The 22,417-nt window shown below is 39.6% G+C and overlaps 1 protein-coding gene across 1 annotated transcript in view; it reads right to left on the minus strand.

The window, feature by feature from the left end:
• Window positions 1-415: 415 nt before the first annotated feature.
• LOC137638572 (acidic leucine-rich nuclear phosphoprotein 32 family member A-like) overlaps window positions 416-22,417 on the minus strand; it is a 32,206-nt gene continuing 10,204 nt past the window's right edge. The window contains exons 2-4 of the mRNA XM_068370743.1: window positions 15,396-15,539; window positions 2,187-2,306; window positions 416-532 (exon numbers count right to left, since the gene is read on the minus strand). Of these exons, the coding sequence (XP_068226844.1) occupies window positions 416-532; window positions 2,187-2,306; window positions 15,396-15,539 (381 nt within the window). The remainder of the gene's footprint in view (window positions 533-2,186; window positions 2,307-15,395; window positions 15,540-22,417) is intronic.

The following is a 22,417-nucleotide window of genomic DNA, read 5'->3' on the forward strand; positions in this document are numbered from 1 at the left end:
GCCAGGGGCTGGCTCTTACCCAATGAGAAATAAAGGATAGAATCCCAGACTTCGTTGGTTGGCTGATGAAAGAAGGAAAAGGGGCTAATATAGGATATTTTTCAGTGAAATTTCCTGAATGTGAACAGTGTGAGATACAATTATATGCTATACACTTTTGTAGGATACGCAAGTTATGAGTAATTTTTAACCTCCATATGTTTTATATTTGCAAATGATGGATCCGGACACCATCGTCTGTATCACCAGCCATTTTTTTGACGTATAACGACGTCATCGTAGTGAAGGGGTTAAAACAATCCATTGGCCATCCAGCTCACGATGAAAATATATTCCCTACCTAAAGGGTGATGGTTTGTATTTCACATACGAACAAATTGAAAATTCAACCAGTTACAAACAGATGACATCGTACTTACCCATCTAAATAAACAAGTGAGGGGATAAGGGCAAATACTTTCTCTCTGTAATTTTCTTGCATAAATACTTCACAGTTGAACAGATCTAACGTCACCAAGGTTTTCAGGTCCTTCTGTAAGTCGAAAAATAAATCAAAATCAGTATGATTGTTTATAAGACAGGGAAAATAAACAGCGAGTGATATCTTTTAGAAAATGTACTGACATTTAAAAATATTATTTGTATTTCATAGATAAGAAATTTTAAATTACTGGTTATAAATTATACAATTTCTACATCTATGAGTTGAAAAGATCCTACATCTTTGCATATGCAATTTCAATATCTGCATATTAATTCTCATAAGTAATTTCAATATTTGCATAATAAAAGTATCACAATGCCATGCTTAGGTTATAGTAACTCTAAAAAATTTTACATCTCATACTGGTAACAGGAATGCAAGTTAGTAATTGATCTCTTTTGATGTATAAATATTTAAAATTTCAAAACCAACCATATGTTACCTATATGTAAATTAAGAACTTTTTGTTACAATAAATTTTAATCAACCCTTTTAATTCATTTCCCTTCTTTTCATAGTTTTTATTTAACTATTTTCAACTTATTTCCTTTTAATACTATCTTATTCCTTCTTGCATAATAAATTAATATAACCATTTTAGTATAGATAGTAAATAAAATGAAAAAGATAACATATTTAAGACTGTTTAAATTATAAGTAGAAATAAAATTCTCCACGTAATAACAAACACCTGACGTTAAAGCAGATACAGTAAGTATCACTTTGTTTAATAACAATATGTTTTTCCTACGCTTCCATTTCCTAATAGAAAAATCTAATTTTTTAAAAAGAAATCTCTTTGAATATAAAATATGAAAAGAACAAAAACTATGACCCGCCAAAATTTCTAGTCCAATGCAATTTCTTAATTATTTGTCCCTCGCCAGAAAAAAAACAAAAAATGTTTCAGTTGTGATTATAGGTTGACAGCCGAGTGATTTATGAGTTACCGGATTTCCTTTTCAGCCTGTTGCATAATTTCAACTTATCAATACTTGAGAAAAATATCATTTGAAATTTCTTATCCTGGTAATGGTAATTTTACAGTATAGATTTATTTCTAAGTGCAATTTTTTTTTTTTTAAATAAATACTGTAAGGAAGTTACTGATAACTCTACATAAATTCTAATTACTGCAAGTTTCTTCACTGAAATAATTCTTCTAATAGGGAATTATTAAAGTATACATAATTGTATAAAAACAACCCAATTTCAAAATTTCTAATTTTTTCGTAGAGAGAGAGAGAATCTTTCCCTTCAACTGTAATGCATATTCATAGTTTTCATCTGCATTATATATTACATATACTGTATCTCAAACATTACTAAGAGCAATGTATGTATGACCTTATTTGATATTTTTATTACTGTTCAGACAGTACTCAACCCACAAACACAATGGGGATCGAGAGGCCGTTCGTAGCTTGAATTAGTTCATAAATCATTATTGTACAAGTACCCTGAAACTAAATTTTGTCCTAGGGTATGCATACCCTAACTCAAATGTCTATAACTTTCAGAAGTCAACAAAATGTCCCCTTTCATAAAAAATCAATATCAGGTTATTACAAATGATGTTCCTATTCAATGTTCTGCTGAATCTGTGAAAATAAAACAGGTTACCTGTCACAAGAGCTACCAAACTCTATAAATGGACTGCACAAAACTTTAAAAAGCAAAGTTACAAATCCTAGTTACTCACCAAAGGCTCTAGTGTTTCAATGTCCTTAATCCTGTTGCCAGAGAGGTTTAAGTATGCAAGTTTGGGAAGGCATGTGAGTGCATTCAGACCCCCTTGGATACGGTTGTCACTTAACTCCAACTGAAAAGGTCAAAACAAACAAATAAATATTGCTAATACAAACCAGAATCTTAGTTAGTTAATTTTGGTTTGCCATGTGTATCAACAAAGCAACTGTTAAATCAAATAATAGTTTACATCAGTATTAGACAGGCAGTATTTATAAATTTAAGCAATTAGTAATTCACCCCCTTTATGCATGAATAAGTCTCATTCTCTGAGGCTACAGACTTAATTTGCAATGCCTTATACTTTCAATGACGGCATCACTTGAAACAGGAGGCAGCTAGATGTTGAAAGTACAGTTGATAGTGTTTATACATAGCTCGTAAGCACATTAAAATAACAAAAATAAAAAATATATCTTATTTTCAGAGTACCGTAATAACCAATCAAAATTGGCTTTAAAAAATCCATCATTTACAACCAATCAAAATTGGCTTTAAAAAATCCATCATTTACAAGTCCAAAGTCATGATATACCATGAATTAACTAAATCAATAACTACTATTACCAACTCAACATCCATATCACCTATACAAAAATTCATCCAATAAATTTCTAAATACTTGTTTAAATGCACTATAAAAAATGCCACCTTCTTAAATGTAGTTGGCTTCAGACAACTACCGTAACACAAATATAGGTAGACAGTCTATTATGCATTATTCCTTCATCAACCGAATGACAAAATGGTTTGCTTATTCAACAAAAACAAACTTTAACCCTCCTCAAAAAAGCAGCATTAATTATATGTTTGGGTATTAAGCTCTATTTAACAAAAAAATAAATAGAGGATAGAATCTGCAAGAAATTTGGATATTTCCTTTTTATACAAACCTCAGTCTTTTAAGCAGGGATATGTTTTTTCGCAGGAGCTGGAATAGCTGTCGAGTTTGACCAGTGGTGAATGAGGGCGAGAAGACACCCCCCCCCCCTTCGACCTTTCAGTAAAGATTGAGAAAAGTGGCACAAAACTAGGGGAAGTCCTTCCAAATCCAGCATAGAAGACCATGCAACTTGCCTAAACAGTCTTGAGAGAGTTAAAACCCTGACTGAAGAATTTCTCAAGGCTTGAACAAGTACCTGTAAGATCCTTTGATCCTGAGATCCCACTCCGAGAGCCTGGGATGCGTAACACTGCTTAAGGCTCTTCGCAAGATCAGACAAATGCGATGAGGAGAGGTCTATTCTCTTCAACTGAACAATGTTCAAGGCTGAGCAGTAGACTTGACAGCAGCAACTGAGAGTAGCTTCTCTCAGTGAAGGAATACAAGGAAATCAACGATCTGCATTAGATATGTTGCAACACGAGAAAAATAACTTCCATGGCACCAACCATAGAAGATGGCCCACTTTTCCAGGTATACAGCAGCACTGTCTTAGGCACCCAAACATCTCTGGCAGTGCCTCTCGAAAAGCCTTTGCTTGGAGGAGTTACTGTTAGAATTCATCCATGAAGTCTGGAACGTCACAGATTGCAGGTACCTCTAAGGTGTGGTTGACAGAAGTTAGGGCCACATGGAGTTCTCTCGGTTCTTTGACTGAACTAACAGATTGGGATACCAATTAGCATCTGGCCATCTGGGTTATCCTGACCCAACTTAATCAACACACTGTTGATTGGCGGAGGGATCAGGTCACACCGGCGGAAAGGCGTAACCAACCAGGTGATCCCATATATGTTGGAGGGGAGCTTCAAACACAGCTCATAGGTTTGGACCAGGGGAGTAAATAAGGGGAGCTTTTAGTTTAGCCACATGGCGAACAGGTTAATCACCGAAGGATCCCACAGAAGTAGAAGCCTCTCTACTACCCAGGAATGTAGGGACCACTCTGACCTTACAACCTGCCCCTGACAACCGATTGTTTCTACTAGTAACACTCCTTTTGCCCAGAGTATACCTGGCTGACAACGTAAATGCTTTCCAAAGTGCATGCATTTCGTCAGGTCACAGAGTGGGTGCAGCACTGTGCCCCACAAAGGTGGTGTTGTTGCACTCCATATACAGATGGGTAAACGTTGCAAACAAAGAAGATGGTAGTACTGCAACAATACAAATGCCCTCTTAACATTCTTAGAAAGGTTGACGAGTAAATGCTTCTTCTGACAACACCCTGAACAAAGTTGACGTCCGGAGGCAGAGTGTCGAGTGTGACATCACATGGTGAGGGTTCCCTCATTTAACCAACAGGTAAGATTGTCACGAGCCTCCTGTCCCACTGGAACAGGACGGAATACAAGATCTCTGGTGGAGGCACCCACGAGGAAATACCTTCCTCAGTGAGGAAAGGTGGTCGAGAAAACTAATGCACAGGTATTTGATAACACGAATCCTTCAGATCCACTAAAAGCATCAAGTCTTCCTTTCTCATGGAACTCGCTACAGAACGTACCGTTTCCATCTTGAACTTCATTTGACGCTTAAACTCTTTCAGTGGTGCAAGGTCAGACCAGTCTCAAGTAGCCAGTTGATTTCTCCACCAGGAAGATTCGACTGCAGAAGTCTGGTGATAAGGCCGTAGATAGCTGGAGCCACTCGAGCCATACAATTCGCCCACCCCTGAAAAGAGGATGGTGGTGTCGTGAGGAGACCCTTCCTTAAAACATCAGCAGGCCTTCCAGGACTTTTTCGACCTCTTCCTTCTACTTCTCCTAAGAAGAGTCAGAGGAAGACGAGGAACAAGTCAAAAGGAAGAACGTGCACATTTCTAGAGCCTGAGAAGAAACCCCAGGGAGTTGCTCCAACAGGAACAACAACACTTACAGGTGTGTGTGTGTGAGGGGGGGGGTTGCCTGCGCTCACCGTATGTTGTTTATAATTTTAACAGCCGTTTCAGCTCGTGCTGAAAACGCATCCCTTTTAAAAAGAAAATAGGTTTCCATATAATTAAGTACTGTGTACAGTACAGCAATTTCAAAAAAGGTTTGGCAAAGGAAAACCTTAATTTTTATGAGGAGCTGTGGTCTATCGGGACTTCCTGTTAAAATCCATTACGACCTGATAACCAAAGAAATACTGTAAAATATCCCCTGCTCTAGGGCCAGTATATCAATGTCCTAAGCACGGACTCAGTATGTATAAGGGTGACTTGTAAGTTCAGGCTCCTTTGAAGTTGCCAAAACACCTCATTAGCTGAAATTATTCAGCAATGAATAATATCATACACAGTAGCCTTGAAAGGAGCCACCCTCTCAGCTATCGGCAGCGTACCTATGCCACAATACACCCTCAACCACCATTTATGATCAAAAGTATAACATACACTACTCCACTCACCTGCACAAGGTTAAGGAGGGAGGGTTTTGGAACCCACACAGCACCTCACAAAACAAGTTTTTCCTTCATTGAAACTATGTTTCAAGGCTTAAAGTGCTGTGTGGACTCCAAGGATTTAGTACCAGAGTATCAATCAGTAGACTCTTGTCCATTCCAGGACAATCACAACCTACAACTAAAGCACATGTTCCCAGGAGTAAGAAGAAAAACTAACTAGTCTGATACTTACCTAATAAGGATGAATGGAGAATTCTAGCAGCCCACCATTCTATTACTCTACTTCTGAAGGACCTACTTGATTTGGTCCTTCCCTACGGACTACCCCTGCATGGGTCACGATTTTGCCTAGTATCATGCATGAATGTTATACTGCTTGGATTTGTTTCATTGTATTGTTTAATATGCACCCTATGATTTGACCAACCCATAAAACTGGAGGTCCTAAAATTACAAAGCAAAGATGCTAGTAGAGGTAGTTTTCTCACATTGTGCATTTTAGGGAGGTGAACAAGATTAGCTTTTTTAATTATGGAAGTCAAGATATGGATAGCCCCATAGAAAACAGATTTGTTGATCTGGGTATTTTGAAACAGACTACATTCCGAAGACGTGGCTCTCTGTAAGTATAATATCAAATCCAAACCAGACAGAGATTGCTAAACCCAGAACCGAGATATTAAACAGATCCCGTCTCTGAAGAAGCCTTTCATTTTTGGCTAGAAAAAGATGACCTAGAATTACTATACAATACTGAACTCCTAGTCTCTCCTGAAGATGAAGCTATTTGAAATATAGCTTACTGAAAGAGATCGAGAAATTTTGGAATAATCCAACCCAGTCAAAAACTCGAGAACCCTATCCAGAGACCATGAAACCATAGGACTGGGTGGGGGATGGTCTCTCTACAAAGCAAAAGACTGGATTATCTGAAATATGTTCGAAGCAAGATCCATATCAAAGGGATGCTTGAGAAGTTCTGTTAAAACCAATTTATGACTGTACAGTTGATGGCTGGAGCTTCCACTCCTCAAAGAGGTGGATCAGAAGAAGCCAAGAATTCCAGAGTTATCTGATAGAGTGACTCTCTCCGTAGAAAACCCATCCACGTCTTCCAACCAGATTGGTATAGAACTCACATTATAAACTTCCTTCGGAAGAAATAAGAAATATCCCAACCTTCCCTAAAATGACCACCCTATAGGCGGATAAGCTCACAACACAAATACACACTTATCCAAGATATCCCTTCAGTAAAACTGGAGAACGGTCCTTCCAGACCCGAACTCATACAACTTAAGCAATAGGTTATGAGAACAACTACTGACGTGAACCTACCCAGATTTAAAACAGGAAGATATTTATTGAGAAATAAAGATTGTACCGTTTGTAATCCAAAATTGTTATTTACAGCTAAAAATAATAATTTCTAAACAAATAAATATGATATCCTATATGTTATTACTATCGTAATTAACACTAGCATTAAAATTACTGAAAGGTTAGCGAGAGAAAAAGTTGCTAACAACGCAACCAATACTCGATGTTTACATTTTCTCAGCTGAGTTGGAATTAATCCTCGAATTTATCATTTATGCCATTTTTGTAGATATGCCAATGATATATACGGTAAAAATTGTTTCATTACCTTCATTATACATTTATATATTAATGTAAATCATTTCATGTGTGTTGGTGGTTATCGCACCTCAACCTAGGCTAGCCTACTGATAAACCAGACATAGAATTCAAGGTGTAATTTTTATAACAGTAGTATAACACAATCCCAAATTCTTAATGGTTAAATTTTGGAATATAGGGTCGTCTTATACGCAGAAATATACGGAACATAACACGTGATTCTATCTATCTCAACTCTCCCCCCAATACTCATAATAATACTCATATAGGTAGTAGGTTGGCCAAGGCACCAGCCCCCGTTGAGGTACTACCGCTAGAGTTATACAGTACGACATTGGATCCCTCTGATTATGGCTCATTTCATTTTTGCCGACACATATACAGAATAGTCTGACCTATTATTCACATATGATCCTCTTTCCTCATACATTTGACAACACTGAAATTATCAGACAATTCTTCTTCTCTCAAGAAGTTAACTAATGAAATGTAATTGTTCAGTGGCTACTTTCCTCTTTATAAGGGTAGAAGAGACCCTTTAGCTATAGTAAGCAGCTCTTCTAGAAGGACACTCTAATATCAAACCATTGTTCTCTAGTCTTGGGTAGTGCCATACCCTCTGTACCATGGTCTTCCACTGTTTTGGGTTAGAGATCTCTTGCTTGAGGGTACACTCGGGCACACTATTCTAACTTGTTTCTCTTCCTCTTGATATTTTGAAGTTTTTTATAGTTTACATATGAAAGATTTATTTTAATATCATTGTCCCTAAACTGCTCGTAATTAATTTTCTTATTCCCTTTCCTCACTGGGCTACTTTCCCTGTTAGAGCCCCTGGGCTCATAGCATCCTGCTTTCCCAACTAGGGTTGTAGCTTAGCAAGTAATAATAATGACAACAGAGAATATGGATGGAAAAGTACCAATAGGAACAGGTGGCTGACTGGTCACCCTCCTCATCTCATGGTCATAGACCTAACAGTAGGAGGATGGGAACATCTACCTCCCCCTTTAAATACTAAGTAATCCAATACAATCATGTACAGTATATGAGAATACCACAAAAAAAATAGGTCTAAAGAACTATTGTGATACAGCTGAATCAGTAGAATAACCATGCCAACTAACTCTCACCAAGGATATAATTGATAGCTAGTTTTAAGCAAGACAAATACTCTAAATGCATTACAATTAAATATAATACTCATCATTAACCCAACTAGAAAACCTCCAATAGGGTTACGCCAGCCTAGGTATAGATATAGACCGTTGTAATCAATAAATGAGAGCAAAAATTGGAAATTGTTTATACGTGAAATGAAGTTACAAAATGGTGCCAGCAATCAACAACCCCCTTGTATTGTAGCTACTATTATTTACAGCACTTAGAAACAGTGACAGTTAATATGTAAAGGAATGTACTGTACTAAGAATTATATGGAAACACAATAACTAATGCAAGGTTGGCACAAACAAACACCCCACTAGAAGGGGAAAGACATGCATGAACGTTAGCATAATCGCCCGAGCGGGTTAACCCCAAAACAAAGGTAAACAACCACACAATTACTCAATTGACAACACCTGACTAAAGGCGCTATTACACAAGGAAAATTTCAGGCAGCAAAATTAATTTTCCTCAGGTGGTGAAAGAACCAGTCGATCAGTCAATCAGCTGACCATCAAAACATCACATTACAGTAGTCTGTCAAACTTTCTAAAGCTGCCATGGTGTGGCCAGTACAGATATCATACTTTGCTAATTTCATGTTATGGTAATCATATTTGCATCAAGGAGTCTATTGAAATTTGAAATAGATTCCATTTCTTGAAATGTAGAGTTCAGCTTTCAAGAGATTTTGAATTTATCTCATTTCATCTGTTATTGGTTAAACCTGTTTCATCACTAAAAATGTAGATGTGACATTTCTTTTTTCGGCCCAGCGCTGCCAGATCTGATTGTGAGGCTTTAGAGGGATTTTAAAGGTTGCAGTCAATATTGATTTAGGCCATTCACTGTTGATCACCCAAGTAACTCCCGCTAACGCCTTCACCTACCACCCGAGACCAAGGAAATAGTCTATAATGTTCTGCAATATCTAATATTTGAAAAACAACAAGAAGGTCCCGTAAACAAGGTTTTGAATTCTATTCAAAGGGCTTCTGAAGAAACAAAAATGTCAGAAATTACTTTTGGCAGACTAAAGAAGGAAACAAAAGATGGAAATTCTATTGAAATCAGCATTTCATGAAAATGACAAATTCGGAGATAATTTGTATTTTGACCTTTGGAGTGAGGCGATGTCCGAGAGCAAAGTGGCGGGGCGGTAAAGGAGGATGATAAACGGCAGAAAACGTTAACATGTGGCAGAAATCATAAACACTAACTTTACAAAACAGATTAATAAATGACAGAAAACATTAACACTTGGTTTTAGGAAACACATTAAATGGCAGGAAATATTAACACTTTACTTTGAGAGAAACTTGAAATTAAATCTTTTTTTTTCTTTCTTTCTAAAATTTTGTGGATTTTTTACATTACATTTTGTATTTTCTAAATTTAATTACATATTTTCTTCAACACTGCCACTTTACTTCCTTTTTTTACCTTCCACTTGGCCAGCTAATACCAAAGGCCACTCATTATAAAATTGTTCCAGTAAGTTTGTTTCTGCCCGCTTTGTAAAATTTTCCTGAAATGACTTGAGCAAATATCATTTACATATTCAAGCGCACGACCAGTGATAATTTTTCTGGGTGTCTTTTTTTTCTCTACACGAGCCACTATTTTATAGTAGCCAGCTAGACCCTCCTTAATTTCTGTCATTGTCAGTGGGTCATCCTCCTCCCCCTGGCTGCTAGAGAACTGTTCCTGAACTTTGTTCAGTTGCATGACCGCCAACTCCTTCAGGTCATCCGTCGTAAGTTCCTCTTGGTGTTCCTCAATAAGCTTTGATGTCGGCCTCATCAACTTCCAGACCCATGTTCGTCACGAGTGTAACTATCTCGGCATCCTCAGATTGAGTAACAGGTTCAGGATCGTCAACATTTTCGGCTTCGTCTTCAGCCCTCGAAATCTCGTGCTGAGACGGCATCCGGCCATAGCTTCTTCCACGCAGAGTTCAAGATGCGCCTCGAAACCTCCTACCAAGCTTGATAGATGATTTTGAGGCATATCACAATATCGGAATGCTCCTTCCAAAATTGACAAAGGGTGAGGTTTGTGCACTCAGTGATTTTGAAACATCTCTTGAAGAGACATTTCATGTAGTTTTTTAAAGTTTGAAATCACTTGCTGGTCCACGGGCTGGAGGAGAGGGGTGGTGTTAGGCAGAAGATAAGAACCTTGATGAATGAATACTGGGCTAGGATATCTTCCTCAAGGCCAGGAGGGTGAGCAGGGGCATTGTCCAACACCAGCAGGCATCTCAGAGGGAAGAGCTTCTCTTCCAAATACTTTTAACAGTCGGCCCGAGACAAACTTTACCCACTCGGTAAACAAGTGTCTTGTTACCCAGGCTTTTGCATTACCCCTCCACAACACGTGAAGATTTTCCTTAGTGACTTTGCGGGCCTTGAAGGCTCGAGGAGTATTGGGAGTGATACACCAGCAGGGGTTTCACCTGACAATCTCCACTTGCATTTGCACAGAGTGCAAGGTTAAGCCTGTCCTCCATAAGCTTATGCCCAGGTAGTTTCTTTTCTTTGGCTATGATGAACATTCAGAGGCATCCCCCCCTCCCAAAACAAGCAGTTTTATCACAGTTGAAGACTAGCTGAGGACTGTAGCCTGCTTGGACAGTCAACTCGTCGAACGTCTTAACAAAGGCTTCAACCGCTTTCCTGTCCGAGCTTTCAGCCTCCTCATGATGCACCACCAAATGAATGTCAGAGCATCTCTTAAAATTCTTCAAACCAACCCGAGAAGCCTTGGATTCTGGGGTTGCCTGATTCGATGTTCCTTCTGCGTCTGCTTCGACCCTAGCATGCACGAGATCACCGAAAATGATACTGGCCTTTTGGCAGATTATCGCTTCGGTGATAGTATCTCCAGCCATTTCCTTGTCATTAAAACAGACAAGCAGCAGTCTCGCCATCTCATCGTGGAAGTGGCTCCACTTGCTGGAGAAAAGTCATGCCATCATAAGGTGTTGCTGCTTTGATGGTTTCCTTCAGTTTCAGGATTGTTCCTATCATAGACGGATTTCGGCCACATTCCTTCGCGATCACACTTAACCGCATGCCAGCCTCATATTTCTTGATTATTACCATCTTCGTCTCCATAGAAAGCATCATCCTATTCTTTCCCTGGACATCAGCAACTTTCTAGGGACCCACGGCCAATAACATAACATAACATCACACACAGTACAGTAAAATAGTTACGAAAGCGAAATCACAAACACCAAGTCAACGTGTACGATACTGCTGCCAAAACAAAAAGAAATAGGAATGCCAAAGTGTAAATGCATGATGGGATACAGTAGAGTACATGTTGACCAATAAGAGAGCAGGATCTTATGGTGGTAACTAGCATCTGAGTAAGGAGATAACCAATGGGAGCGCGGGAGGATGGTGGTGAGTTTACACGCTGGCGGAGCGCAAATTTCAAAATCAGTCTCGGACACAGTCGGGCTCTAGTACAGTACCTCCTTTTGTTGCATGAAACATTTTTCATGATGCAAGTTGTAAAATTCTTTGCATATCGTTTCGTAGAGTGAAAATTTCGTAAGCAGATTATTTTGTGTCGAGAGGTATAACTGTATTAGTTTCTGTGGAAGTAGAGAATCTCTTCATTGAAAGTTGATCAGAAAAATGTTTTCACAATGCAAAAAAGTAAATGGTCGACGGTTCTGGACCATCCGCTATAACTGCCATTTTTTTTTTATACAAAATACACAATTTCTATATGTTTTAGACATATAATACCTTTATCATATAAAAATTTCAAGTCATTTGATCAAAACCTTTTTTATTTATTGACAAAATTATTATTTTTATAAAAATCTTAGGTACATTTTTCCCCACTAAAATCATACCAGCAAAAGTTCTTTACAAATAAAATAATTCTGTGGGGCAGATCTTCTATTTTACCTTTTTTTTAATGAATTTTTTCTTGATTTTCTTTGCGTAGACGTAAAATAATCATGAAAAGAGAAAAAGGAAAATAAAAATTTTGTTATACAAAATTGTGGAATTTTTATTTCTCTTTTCAAAGATATCTTTCTCTCTAAAATCGAACAATAATAAGTGAGAAAAATGTACCTGAGTGTGAATAAATGTTTTTGAGTTACGAGCTACCAAAGATTTGTTATAAATTTTTGCTTTTCTTAAAAATATCAAGATAACATTATTATGGACAACCTTACTTTGTACTTCTATTGTTTATTCCTGCATTAAGGCTCCCTAAATGAGGAATTTAAACCCTAAGTTTACTAATACACTTGGTGTAAGGATATCATGAGTTGCCAGCGGCCTCTCGTTGCCAGAGTTTTAGTTGGAATGTTCCAGCTTTGTACTCTATTTCATGTTTTCCTCTCTTTTTGGTTCTTTTTTGTTGCTCTCTGCTTACTTTTTGTTCTTTCTTTGACTTTAAGTAACATTGGCCTTGCTATAAAGTTCACGAGGACGTTGTGAAAACATAACGTACAGTACATACGAACTGCAAGTAAACAAACACACATGCAACCTTACTTCTATACATCCTCAGAAACTCTGGCTGTTCTTCTCGAACATCATAGTTTGCATTCACCTACCCTCTACCAATGCATTCTATCTCTGCCAGACGTACGAGATTTTGAAATATAACTGAAAAAATTGCTATATAAATGTAAAAATAAACACGCTAAGACGATTCTGTCAAACTCAGTCATGCAGACGACGCAGTAAAGTTGATGTCATCATTTATAGGCTGCTTTATCTTTATTATTTGTAAAAAAACATTAGCTGAAACTACTGGAGAGCATGTACGATATGTTTATGCATACATAGAAAAAATAGAACGAATTTTCGATTTTTTAAAGTTGTTCTGTCAAACACCATAGCGGACGGTGCCCTTAATGAAGAAAGTTGGTTCTCTCTTTATACATACATACATATACCATGGCACTTCCCCCAATTTTGGGGGGTAGCCGACATCAACAAAGAAACAAAAACAAAAAGGGGACCTCTACTCTCTACGTTCCTCCCAGCCTAACAAGGGACTCGACCGAGTTCAGCTGGTACTGCTAGGGTGCCACACCCCACCCTCCCACATTATCCACCACAGATGAAGCTTCATAATGCTGAATCCCCTACTGCTGCTACCTCCGCGGTCATCTAAGGCATCGGAGGCAGCAGCAGGGCCTACCGGAACTGCGTCACAATATACTTCATAAAATAAAAGTTGATCCATATATTGATAAAGATAATTTAACTATATTTTCCTTCAAAATAAAGTGTATTAACAGAAGGTAAATACAGTACACACTTGGCACTCCTTATTCACAAGTTCAATCTTTACGGATTTAGTCATTCACGATGCAGAAAACAGAATGACATATCAAATAAAAAATCACCTATTTGTGGTTTCACGATAACTACTCTCATGAACCAACGTTTTCAAACCAACCGTGCAAAGCAGAAGTCCAATTTTATAGCTAACATATGTAAACTATTCAGTGAATAACCCTTTGTATAGTAGTTCTAATACACTAATAAGATATATTAAAAGAAGTTAATACATATATTATGTTAAAGAAATATTTGATCTATATGTAATATATAATGCTGAAATCACCGTCATGCAATACGAAATGTATTTACTTACAATTACCTCGCATTACAAAAATTATCCAATTATAATTACCTCAAGTTTTGATAGTTAATACCATTCACTAGAGACTAAATGACAAATTAATTTCTACCCTCGGTTTCCTTAGCTCATAAACCACACACTCACAGCTATTAACACTTCCTGGCAGGGGTGAACAGAAATATAATTTAAAAAAAATTGTGGGGGACTGGAAATTATGGCGGGACATACGATATTTCTTGTTCTTATCTTATGCTCTGTTTAGAGAGATTTATTTCAAACAAATTTTTTTTTCTTCTTTTCAGTTACGAATTAAGAGATGGAGGATAAAATTTAAATTGACCTAAATGTACTTTTTTTTCATTCTATTTACTCTTTAAACTAAAATGTTTTCTGAATTTAATATGCAAGAAGGAATGAAATATTGAAAGAAAACAATAAGCTGAAAATAATTAAATAAAAACAATGAAAAGGGAAAAGATGGTAGGATATTCGTACATTCATTGGAAAAACTACTAATTATGTATTTACAGTATTTTACTGTGAACAAAACCTTAAAACATGGCATTTGATTTTGACAAGTTTAAGCAGACATTATCCATTCTAAAATAAAATTACTTTTAAAAAGATATGTTCTTCATTATCACATTTTTTTACATTAGTTTTTAATTTTTGGTACATTTCAACCATACACTACTAATTACTTTAATTTTCTACAGTATCAGAGTGTTGTTAAATACAAGTATCTTATTGATACAGTACTTATACAATCCGAGATGTGGCGATGACTTTCGTTTCACAAGTTGAGGTGATGATTTTCGGTTTACGAATCGTCTTACCTTGTACTGAACCTGTGTTAATAATGTATATTACCTTTGAAAAGTAGAATGAACTAAAATACCATGATAGAAAAGAATTTAGTGTCCTTGGGCTTATAGCATCTTGCTTTTCCAACTAGGGTTGTAGCTTAGCTAGTAGTAATAATAATAATAATAATAATAATAATAATAATAATAATAATAATAATAATAATAATACCTAGTGTGTACTGTTCAGTGGCTTACCTATTGGGTTACTCAACTGCAGGTAGGATTTCGAATGAGACTGAACTGACAGATCTCCCCTTTATATATTAAGTCCGTTCTTTGCACATTGATATGGTGGCCCCGAAGCAGGGGAAACATTATTTCTTTGGTAATCAGGTTCTATTGGATTCCCTATTCTATCTTTTAACAGGAAATCCTTAGAGACCTTTGACCTCCCCAAAAAACATGATGTATTGAATGCCATACAAAGAAATTACTTTCTGCTTCTCTAATTTTTTTTAGCACTCAAACCTTCAGTATAATGAAATACAAAGCACGATAAAAAAAGGAATAAAAGATCAATACTAACCTTACGAAGATTTGCAAGAGCTGGGAACCCTTTGAGTGATGTCAAACCAACGTTAATGAGACTCAAGACCTCGAGATTTTCAAACTCCTCAGACAGCCCCACTATAGATGTGCTTTTGCAGTTGTCCAAGATCAGTTCTGTGATCTAGATAGAAGTAAATTTACAATAAGATTCAAAGCATATAAAAAATTTTACATATTCATAATAGTCTTTAATCACTACCTTAAAATAAATATAAAATCTAAATTATTTTAATTTTTCATAATAATACAAGTCCTAGTCCTTTAAATATGAGTACGTCTTCAAAGCAAGGTGGAATGGCCACTAAACCTTTCACAAAGTAGGAGCGTAGTTAGCGAGAGGTAGGTTGGGGGAACCCCCAGCCTGTCAGACTATATCATGGCACTTATGGCCTTTGGCTCAGGGACAGTGAGGGGTAGTTGAGGCGAGAAGTGTAAATTAAAGAGCTCATGTTTGCTTACTTAGGAAAAATACAAATTAATCCTAGTTCATACATAATTTACAATAATGTCTGCTAGTTTAGGGATACGGTACTGTTCCTAAATTTTAAATAAGAAATAAACAGCAGAATCAAAAGGACACAGGAAAAGAAACTGCATGATTATACCTTTTAACAAAAAAATAAAACACCTGAAGCCGTATTTGACATTCTAAAACCAATCTTGGTTTGTAAAGTATCTTGTACCATGAATAACACTTTCACCCTTGAATTCTAGTGGTGCTATTACGATTCAAGCAATGAACTGATTAGAATTCATGCATACATATCTTGTTAAATTTTTGCTAGACAATTTTCATAGTACTGTAGGGCTAATTTTTGTATACTGTACTTTTAGCAAATCTATACAGCATTTCCAGTTTCTCCTTTTCCTCGAGTACCAATTTTCTCCGCATGCATAACATGCATAGCTCATCGAGGTATTTCTCTGTCATAGTTGAAGGTTGCCAAGTTTTGACTTTGTTCTAAAAGATCTTTCAATGGTACTCGTGCAAGGATAGGACAAGGGAATATGCAGAGCATTTTTGGTAAATGGGACCCGGGTGGGCTGTTGCCGTTCTCTTAAGGTAGAGCCTCATACCTTAGCCCGGTTACAGTAACAGATGGTCTGGATCGTCAGTTACCGAGTGGAGACTTGTGTAGGAACCATCACCTCTGGAGACTGTGTCTGGCGACATACTCGGGGACGAAACTGAACGTTGTATTTCACCTTCTCATTAATGGACGATGTTGAAAGAGACCATAAAGTTCCTTGACTCGTATGGCCGCTGTCAAAGTGTGTAGGAACACTGTCTTCTAAACCAGGTGAAAATTTGTTGCCAGGTGAAGAAGAACATAAGGAGGTTTCCTTAGAGACCGGAGAACTTGAACCATGTTCCAAGAGGAAGGTCTCAATTCCGACTGGGAAAAGGCAAGTTGTAAGTCCGTAAAAGTTAGGAAAGACCTAGCGATGAGAGGATTTTCTTTCCTTTCAGTTTGAAGGCGAGGCTCAAGGTTGAGTAATCGTCTTTACCTGTTGAAACTGAAAAGGGGGGTTTTTTTCCTCTTGCATATTACTCAAGGATTCTGCTATTGCTGGAATAGAGGTATCGAGTGGAGAGAGACGCTTTCCCATGACACCAACCACAGAAGACGTTATACTGCCTGGTAGACTGATGTCGAGGAATTCCTCAGATATCTAGACAGCGTCGAGGAATTCCTCAGATATCTAGACAGCGTCGAGGAATTCCTCAGATATCTAGACAGCCTTTTTGCTACTTATTGTGAAAAGCCTCTGTGAGAGAGGAGGTAATGGCTAGTCTCCAGACGTACAATCATAGCAAAGCTATAGCTTGTGGTAGATGTCGAAGTGTGGTTGTTTGTGACGTGGAGAGGGTTCTCTTGGAGGCTCTATCAGGAGCTGCAGAAGGTTTGGAAACCATTCTGCGTAATGCCATAGCAGAGCTATGAGAGTCCTTGAGAGACTGACCGATGTTCTAGCCTTCTTGAGTACCCTTCTCCAGACAAAACAGGGACGAGACGTAAACGTCATTGGTGTACCCACCGTTGTTGGCATGCTTCTTGCCAGAGAGCCTTAGGGTCTAGGACCAGGGAGCAGCGGAAGCCTGAGGTTCAGGGGGGTTGTGAACAGATCCCTAGTTGGAGAACCCCGTAAAGTCGGGACTTTGTCGACTACAAGGTGATCCAAACACCATTCGGTACACCTTATCTGAGATGCTGTGCACAGATTGTCGGCGAGCACATTCCTCTAGTCTGGAATGAAACGGGCTGATAGTGTTACCGAACGGACTTTGGCCCTCTTAGTATTTATACTGCTAGATGGGAAGAGGGTGCGAACAAGTTCCTTCTTGCTTGTTGATGCGAGCCTCTATGTGGTGTGTGGTGTTGTCGTTCATCACATCACTGAGTGGCCCGTTAGGAACTGATGAGGCTGTTGAAGGACCAGAAAGTTGGCCTTCATCTCTTAAGAGATTTAAGTGAAGGTACTTTAGGACTCTGTCCAGAGAGCTAAGGTCATGTGGTGCAGCACTATAACTCCTCCATTTTTTTTTTATGTGTCTAAACACAGCATCAAGTCCGAGGAGTGGGGAAGGATGAGAAGGTTATACAACTCCGTAGATTCTCGATTGACACACATCCCTTGAGGTTCGTCCAAACTTCTGCTCCCATGGTGGTCAGAATGTCTGGGGGATCGAAGGCCTCATTCCAAACAGACTCAAGTCACTCTGGGATGGGAGGAGTTCTCGTTTTGGGAAAGGGTCTTGTGACTTTTCTAAGCCTGTCTTTGATGAGGTTTTTTGGAGATTGGTGTCTAGAATCATTCCCAGATACACCAGTCTTCTGAGAAGGAAGTAGGGAAGACTTCTACTGGTTTACCTTGATCACTGGATCTTGGTAAAAAAGACTTCAGAAGTTCCGGTGCTAATGCAAAGTTGCCACCAAGTGTGCTAAGGTCAGTCAGTCGTCCAGAAACGGAAGAGACAGAAGCCGATCCTGTGACACCAGGATGGGTGTAGTCCCTGAACTGGTGTTTTTTGTTTGTCTAGACTGAATCTTCAATCCTTCCTAGGTGGATGGTTTGGGCCTGGAAGTATGCATCCTTTAGGTCCAGCGTGCAAATGAAGACCTGAAGTCTTAGCCCTTGTCCGAACTCCAACATGATGTGGACATCGACCCAAAGGAACAGCTCCTTGCAGATCCTTTCGCATGGGAGATTGTTGACTCTGGGGTCTTGACTCGTGGCATAAAGGATCGGACGCGATACCCTGTGTAAGGATTCTTCTTTGGGAGACAACTCCTTCAACTGATAGAACTAAGGCAATGCTTAACCCTACCATGCACCCTGATGGGATTAATGCTATTCCTTAGAGCAGCATCAGCCTGGCAAATGTTAATCAATGGTTAACGACTGGGTATCGTGGTTACTGTGCAGTTGGAGTGCTCGCAAGTAGTTACCTGTCAACAAGCCGCTGATGAGGGTTGTCAATCATTTGCCGATCACTTTAGTGGATTGGTGTGATGGCCAACGGCCAGTAGCGAGAAGTGTGCTGTATGCCTTCTGATCTAGGGAACCACGGGCAGAGGTTGACTGATAAGTCCAAGTCACGAACTGCTGGTGACTTGTCGATGATTGGTGATTCGGTGATCTATGAGCCGAAGATGGTACCTGACAGGCAGATGAAAACTGTCTGGTCAGTCAGCCAAGGAAGGTTGGCAATAAATGAGTTGGTAATCTGATTGGAGAGCCCTGACAGACAGCAGAATGGTTTAATGATAGTCAGTTGGTGATGGTGAGCCATTGATGATCAGCAATCGATCACGGACTGGTGATCGGTGAGCTAAAGATCAGCAAGCTGACAATTGGCTGGTCAGAGATCTCCAAGCTGACATTTGGCTGGTCAGAAATCAGCGAGCTGAGGTTGATGATCGAAGAAAGATGAGCTGCCCATCGGCGATCTCGTGATCACCAAGCTCATGACTGGTTATTGACTAGCAATCGGCGATCAGCACGCTAGCAATTGGAGAGACTAGTGGTCAATGATCAGAGAGAGATGAGCAAGCAATTGGAGATCTGGTGATCGGCGGGCTAGCGATCAGCAAACAGTGATCTAGCGATCAGTCTGTTGATGATTTCTTGTTTGCTGACGGTAGCAGTCAAAAAAAAAAAAAACTATTGAAGAGAAAGGGACCAAGGATTCCCTGTGAGGAGTCTCGACCGATGATAAATGCGTTTGATTCCCCTTGGAAGATGGAATCTTCTGGATTTTGAACCCTTCTGTGACGCCTCTTCCTTCTTATCCCGGTGGCCATGCTGTTATGCATTTGCAGGGAGAGGAATGGGGCAATGGTGACCTGTCAAAAAGTTTTTATTCTTTTTACCTATTGCGTGAGTGTGCAAGAGAGTACTGGAGCGACGGCGCACAAGATGATGATGGTGCTCTGTTTTTGCTGAAGCGCAGTTTTCGGTGAACGCGCAGAAGAGCGCTGGTGCGCAGGTGAGCGCTGGCTCTTTTGGCAAGAGCTGGCGCATTGGCGAGCATTGGTGCACAGGTAAGCGCTGGCTCTTTGGCCAGAGCTGGCGCATTGGATCTGAGACCGCAACTGTGCAGGAGAGCGCAGAAGACCACTAGATCTGAGAGCGCAAGTGAGCAGAAGAGTGCTGGATCTGAGAGCGCAAGTGCGCAAGAGCGCTGGCACGCAGTAAGGCACTGTGTAGAGTTTTGTTTCGTGCAGTATCCCTAGAATGTGCAGGAAGTGCTCGACTGGCCGCACAAGGGCAGGTGCATGGGCACGTGATTGCGGGCGAAAACTTGCGCGCGGCATGAGAGGGAGAGCACTCGCCCAGAAGACTGCTGGCGCGCACGCGGATGACTGTTGGCACGCGCGGAGGCAATGGCGCGCAGAGATCGTTGGCGACAGACACTTCTTGGAAGGAGAGGAGCAGTGTCGGGATGACTGGCCACAAAATGGTCCCGATTCATGGAGATCTAAAAGTGGAAACTACCATTTTCTCTTTTCGTGCAGTCTCCCTAGAATGTGCAGAAGGGCCCCGAGGAAGGCTGCTGGCACACGCGTGCAGAAAACTGCTGGCGCGCAGGCGAATGCTGGTGCACAGAGATCGTTGGCGACAGACACTTCTTGGGTGGAGAGGAGCACTGTCGGGATGACTGGCCACAAAATGGTCCCGACTGATGGAGATCTAAAAGTGGAAACTACCGTTTTCTCTTTTTGTTCCCTTGAACATGGGAAGCATAACCAAGACACTTCTCCCTGAACGGACTCTAGAACGTTTGTTCCCCAACTAGGGTGATCGTGACAAAATTGAACGTGTTCTTGGAGATACCATTCAAGAGGAATGTGTTGTGATCGTTGTTCTGAACAGAATCTGAAGGATTTAGCCTTCCTGCTACTTGGGAAGTGACACCGTGTTGCAGGCGACTTCCTCTATCTTAGCAAGCAAGATCGAGAAGCACAAGGCTTCCTATCACGAGAATAAGGAGGAGAAACATGAAATCTCCTTACGTGTGTAAAAACAAGACTGAGAGGACTAGGATGATCTTACTCGTCGAGATCTAAGCCGTTTAGATCAGTCACATGGAGATCGCAGGGCGAGAAGAGGATGGCTTCTGCTTCTTACTATGAACAGCGATTCCGGATGTTCGGAAGACTTGAAAGCACCATCCAATACTTCCTTCTTCCTCGCAGCTCTCTTAGAAGGATGCTTAAGTCACCAAAGCACCTCAGAAGCGCCCCAAGGAAGGAGACGACCGGGGTCCTGGCCAGTAATGCTTGAGATTGGTTTCTCAAGATACAGATCCCTGAAACCTTGCACCGATCTTCCTACCCAAGGGTCAAGGCTTGTTCAAGTGTTAATCCTTCATCAAAATCATGCCTCTTCGTGGCAGCAGGTGACACCTACAAAGCTGAAAATTCAGCAAGGGAAGGAAAGCAGGGCTGCTAAACCTCTTTGCTCTTCTTTACAACGGTCAAGGGTTCCACATCGGTTGACAACACCTTTGCTACAGAAAGGGGTTCCTCCACAGGAGGAGGTTCGTCACCAGGGCAGTTTATCAGACTACTCCTCCACAGGGGGCGCAGGAGAGGGGAAGCAGAAAACATCTGGGCTCTTTTAGATGTTAGCGCCAGCATAAGTTTCTTCGCAGACAAGGCACCATTAACCCAAAGCAAGGCCATAGATTAGAGATCCGAATCCTCACAAAGTCGACAACAAAAGATGCAGGAGGGGAGATGGTTGAGAGGAAGAGAGAGGTGTAGAAGCCCCATTAGGGAATAACAATACACAGAAACACTCCCAAAGGGTCGGGGGGCAGTCTCCCTTTTCCACACTGTGTCCCAAAGAGGATCCAACCTTGGCTGAAACCACACGCACGCTTTGCTTAAATCCATATTTAATAGTAAGCTAAGTTTCAAAAATGGCATTCAATTATGTCAGCTGATGTCTGGTTTTAGTTAGCAATATAATGTATATGTACTGAAAGATGTAAAAAAGATCAAGGCTTTTTGTTAGCTAAGCTTTATTTACGCATTTGTGTTTTTCTGTTATCAATTTAGGGTGCTTTTAATGACTGCAATTACCGATACTGTAGTTTTTTAAATTTGCTAATCTCAAGCTGACACTATCGAGAATATTCTCATAAATAACTAACTTCACCCAGTATTTGCCAATTTCTAGCTCAAAATTTTACATTTTGACTCATATTCTTTGATGATTTTTAATATGGTATTGTACAGTATTATTTGCATATTCCAAATGCTATAGTTCACGTTTTGACCCAAGGCTTTGAACATTAACCTGTATTGGACAATTTCAAACTCTAAATTCCATGTTTGACTCGCCGCCTTTGACAATTTTTTTGTGGTAGAGAGATTTTGTGTCATATAAAGGGCTTCCACTTCATAAGAAATTCGCAAATACCAAGGGAGCTGTGAAGTGTGAGGATCTGCGATCAACTACACCTTCCGAGGTCTCAAGATGACTTGA

This window comes from Palaemon carinicauda, chromosome 3 (assembly GCF_036898095.1).
Source record: "Palaemon carinicauda isolate YSFRI2023 chromosome 3, ASM3689809v2, whole genome shotgun sequence".
NCBI lineage: Eukaryota > Metazoa > Arthropoda > Malacostraca > Decapoda > Palaemonidae > Palaemon > Palaemon carinicauda.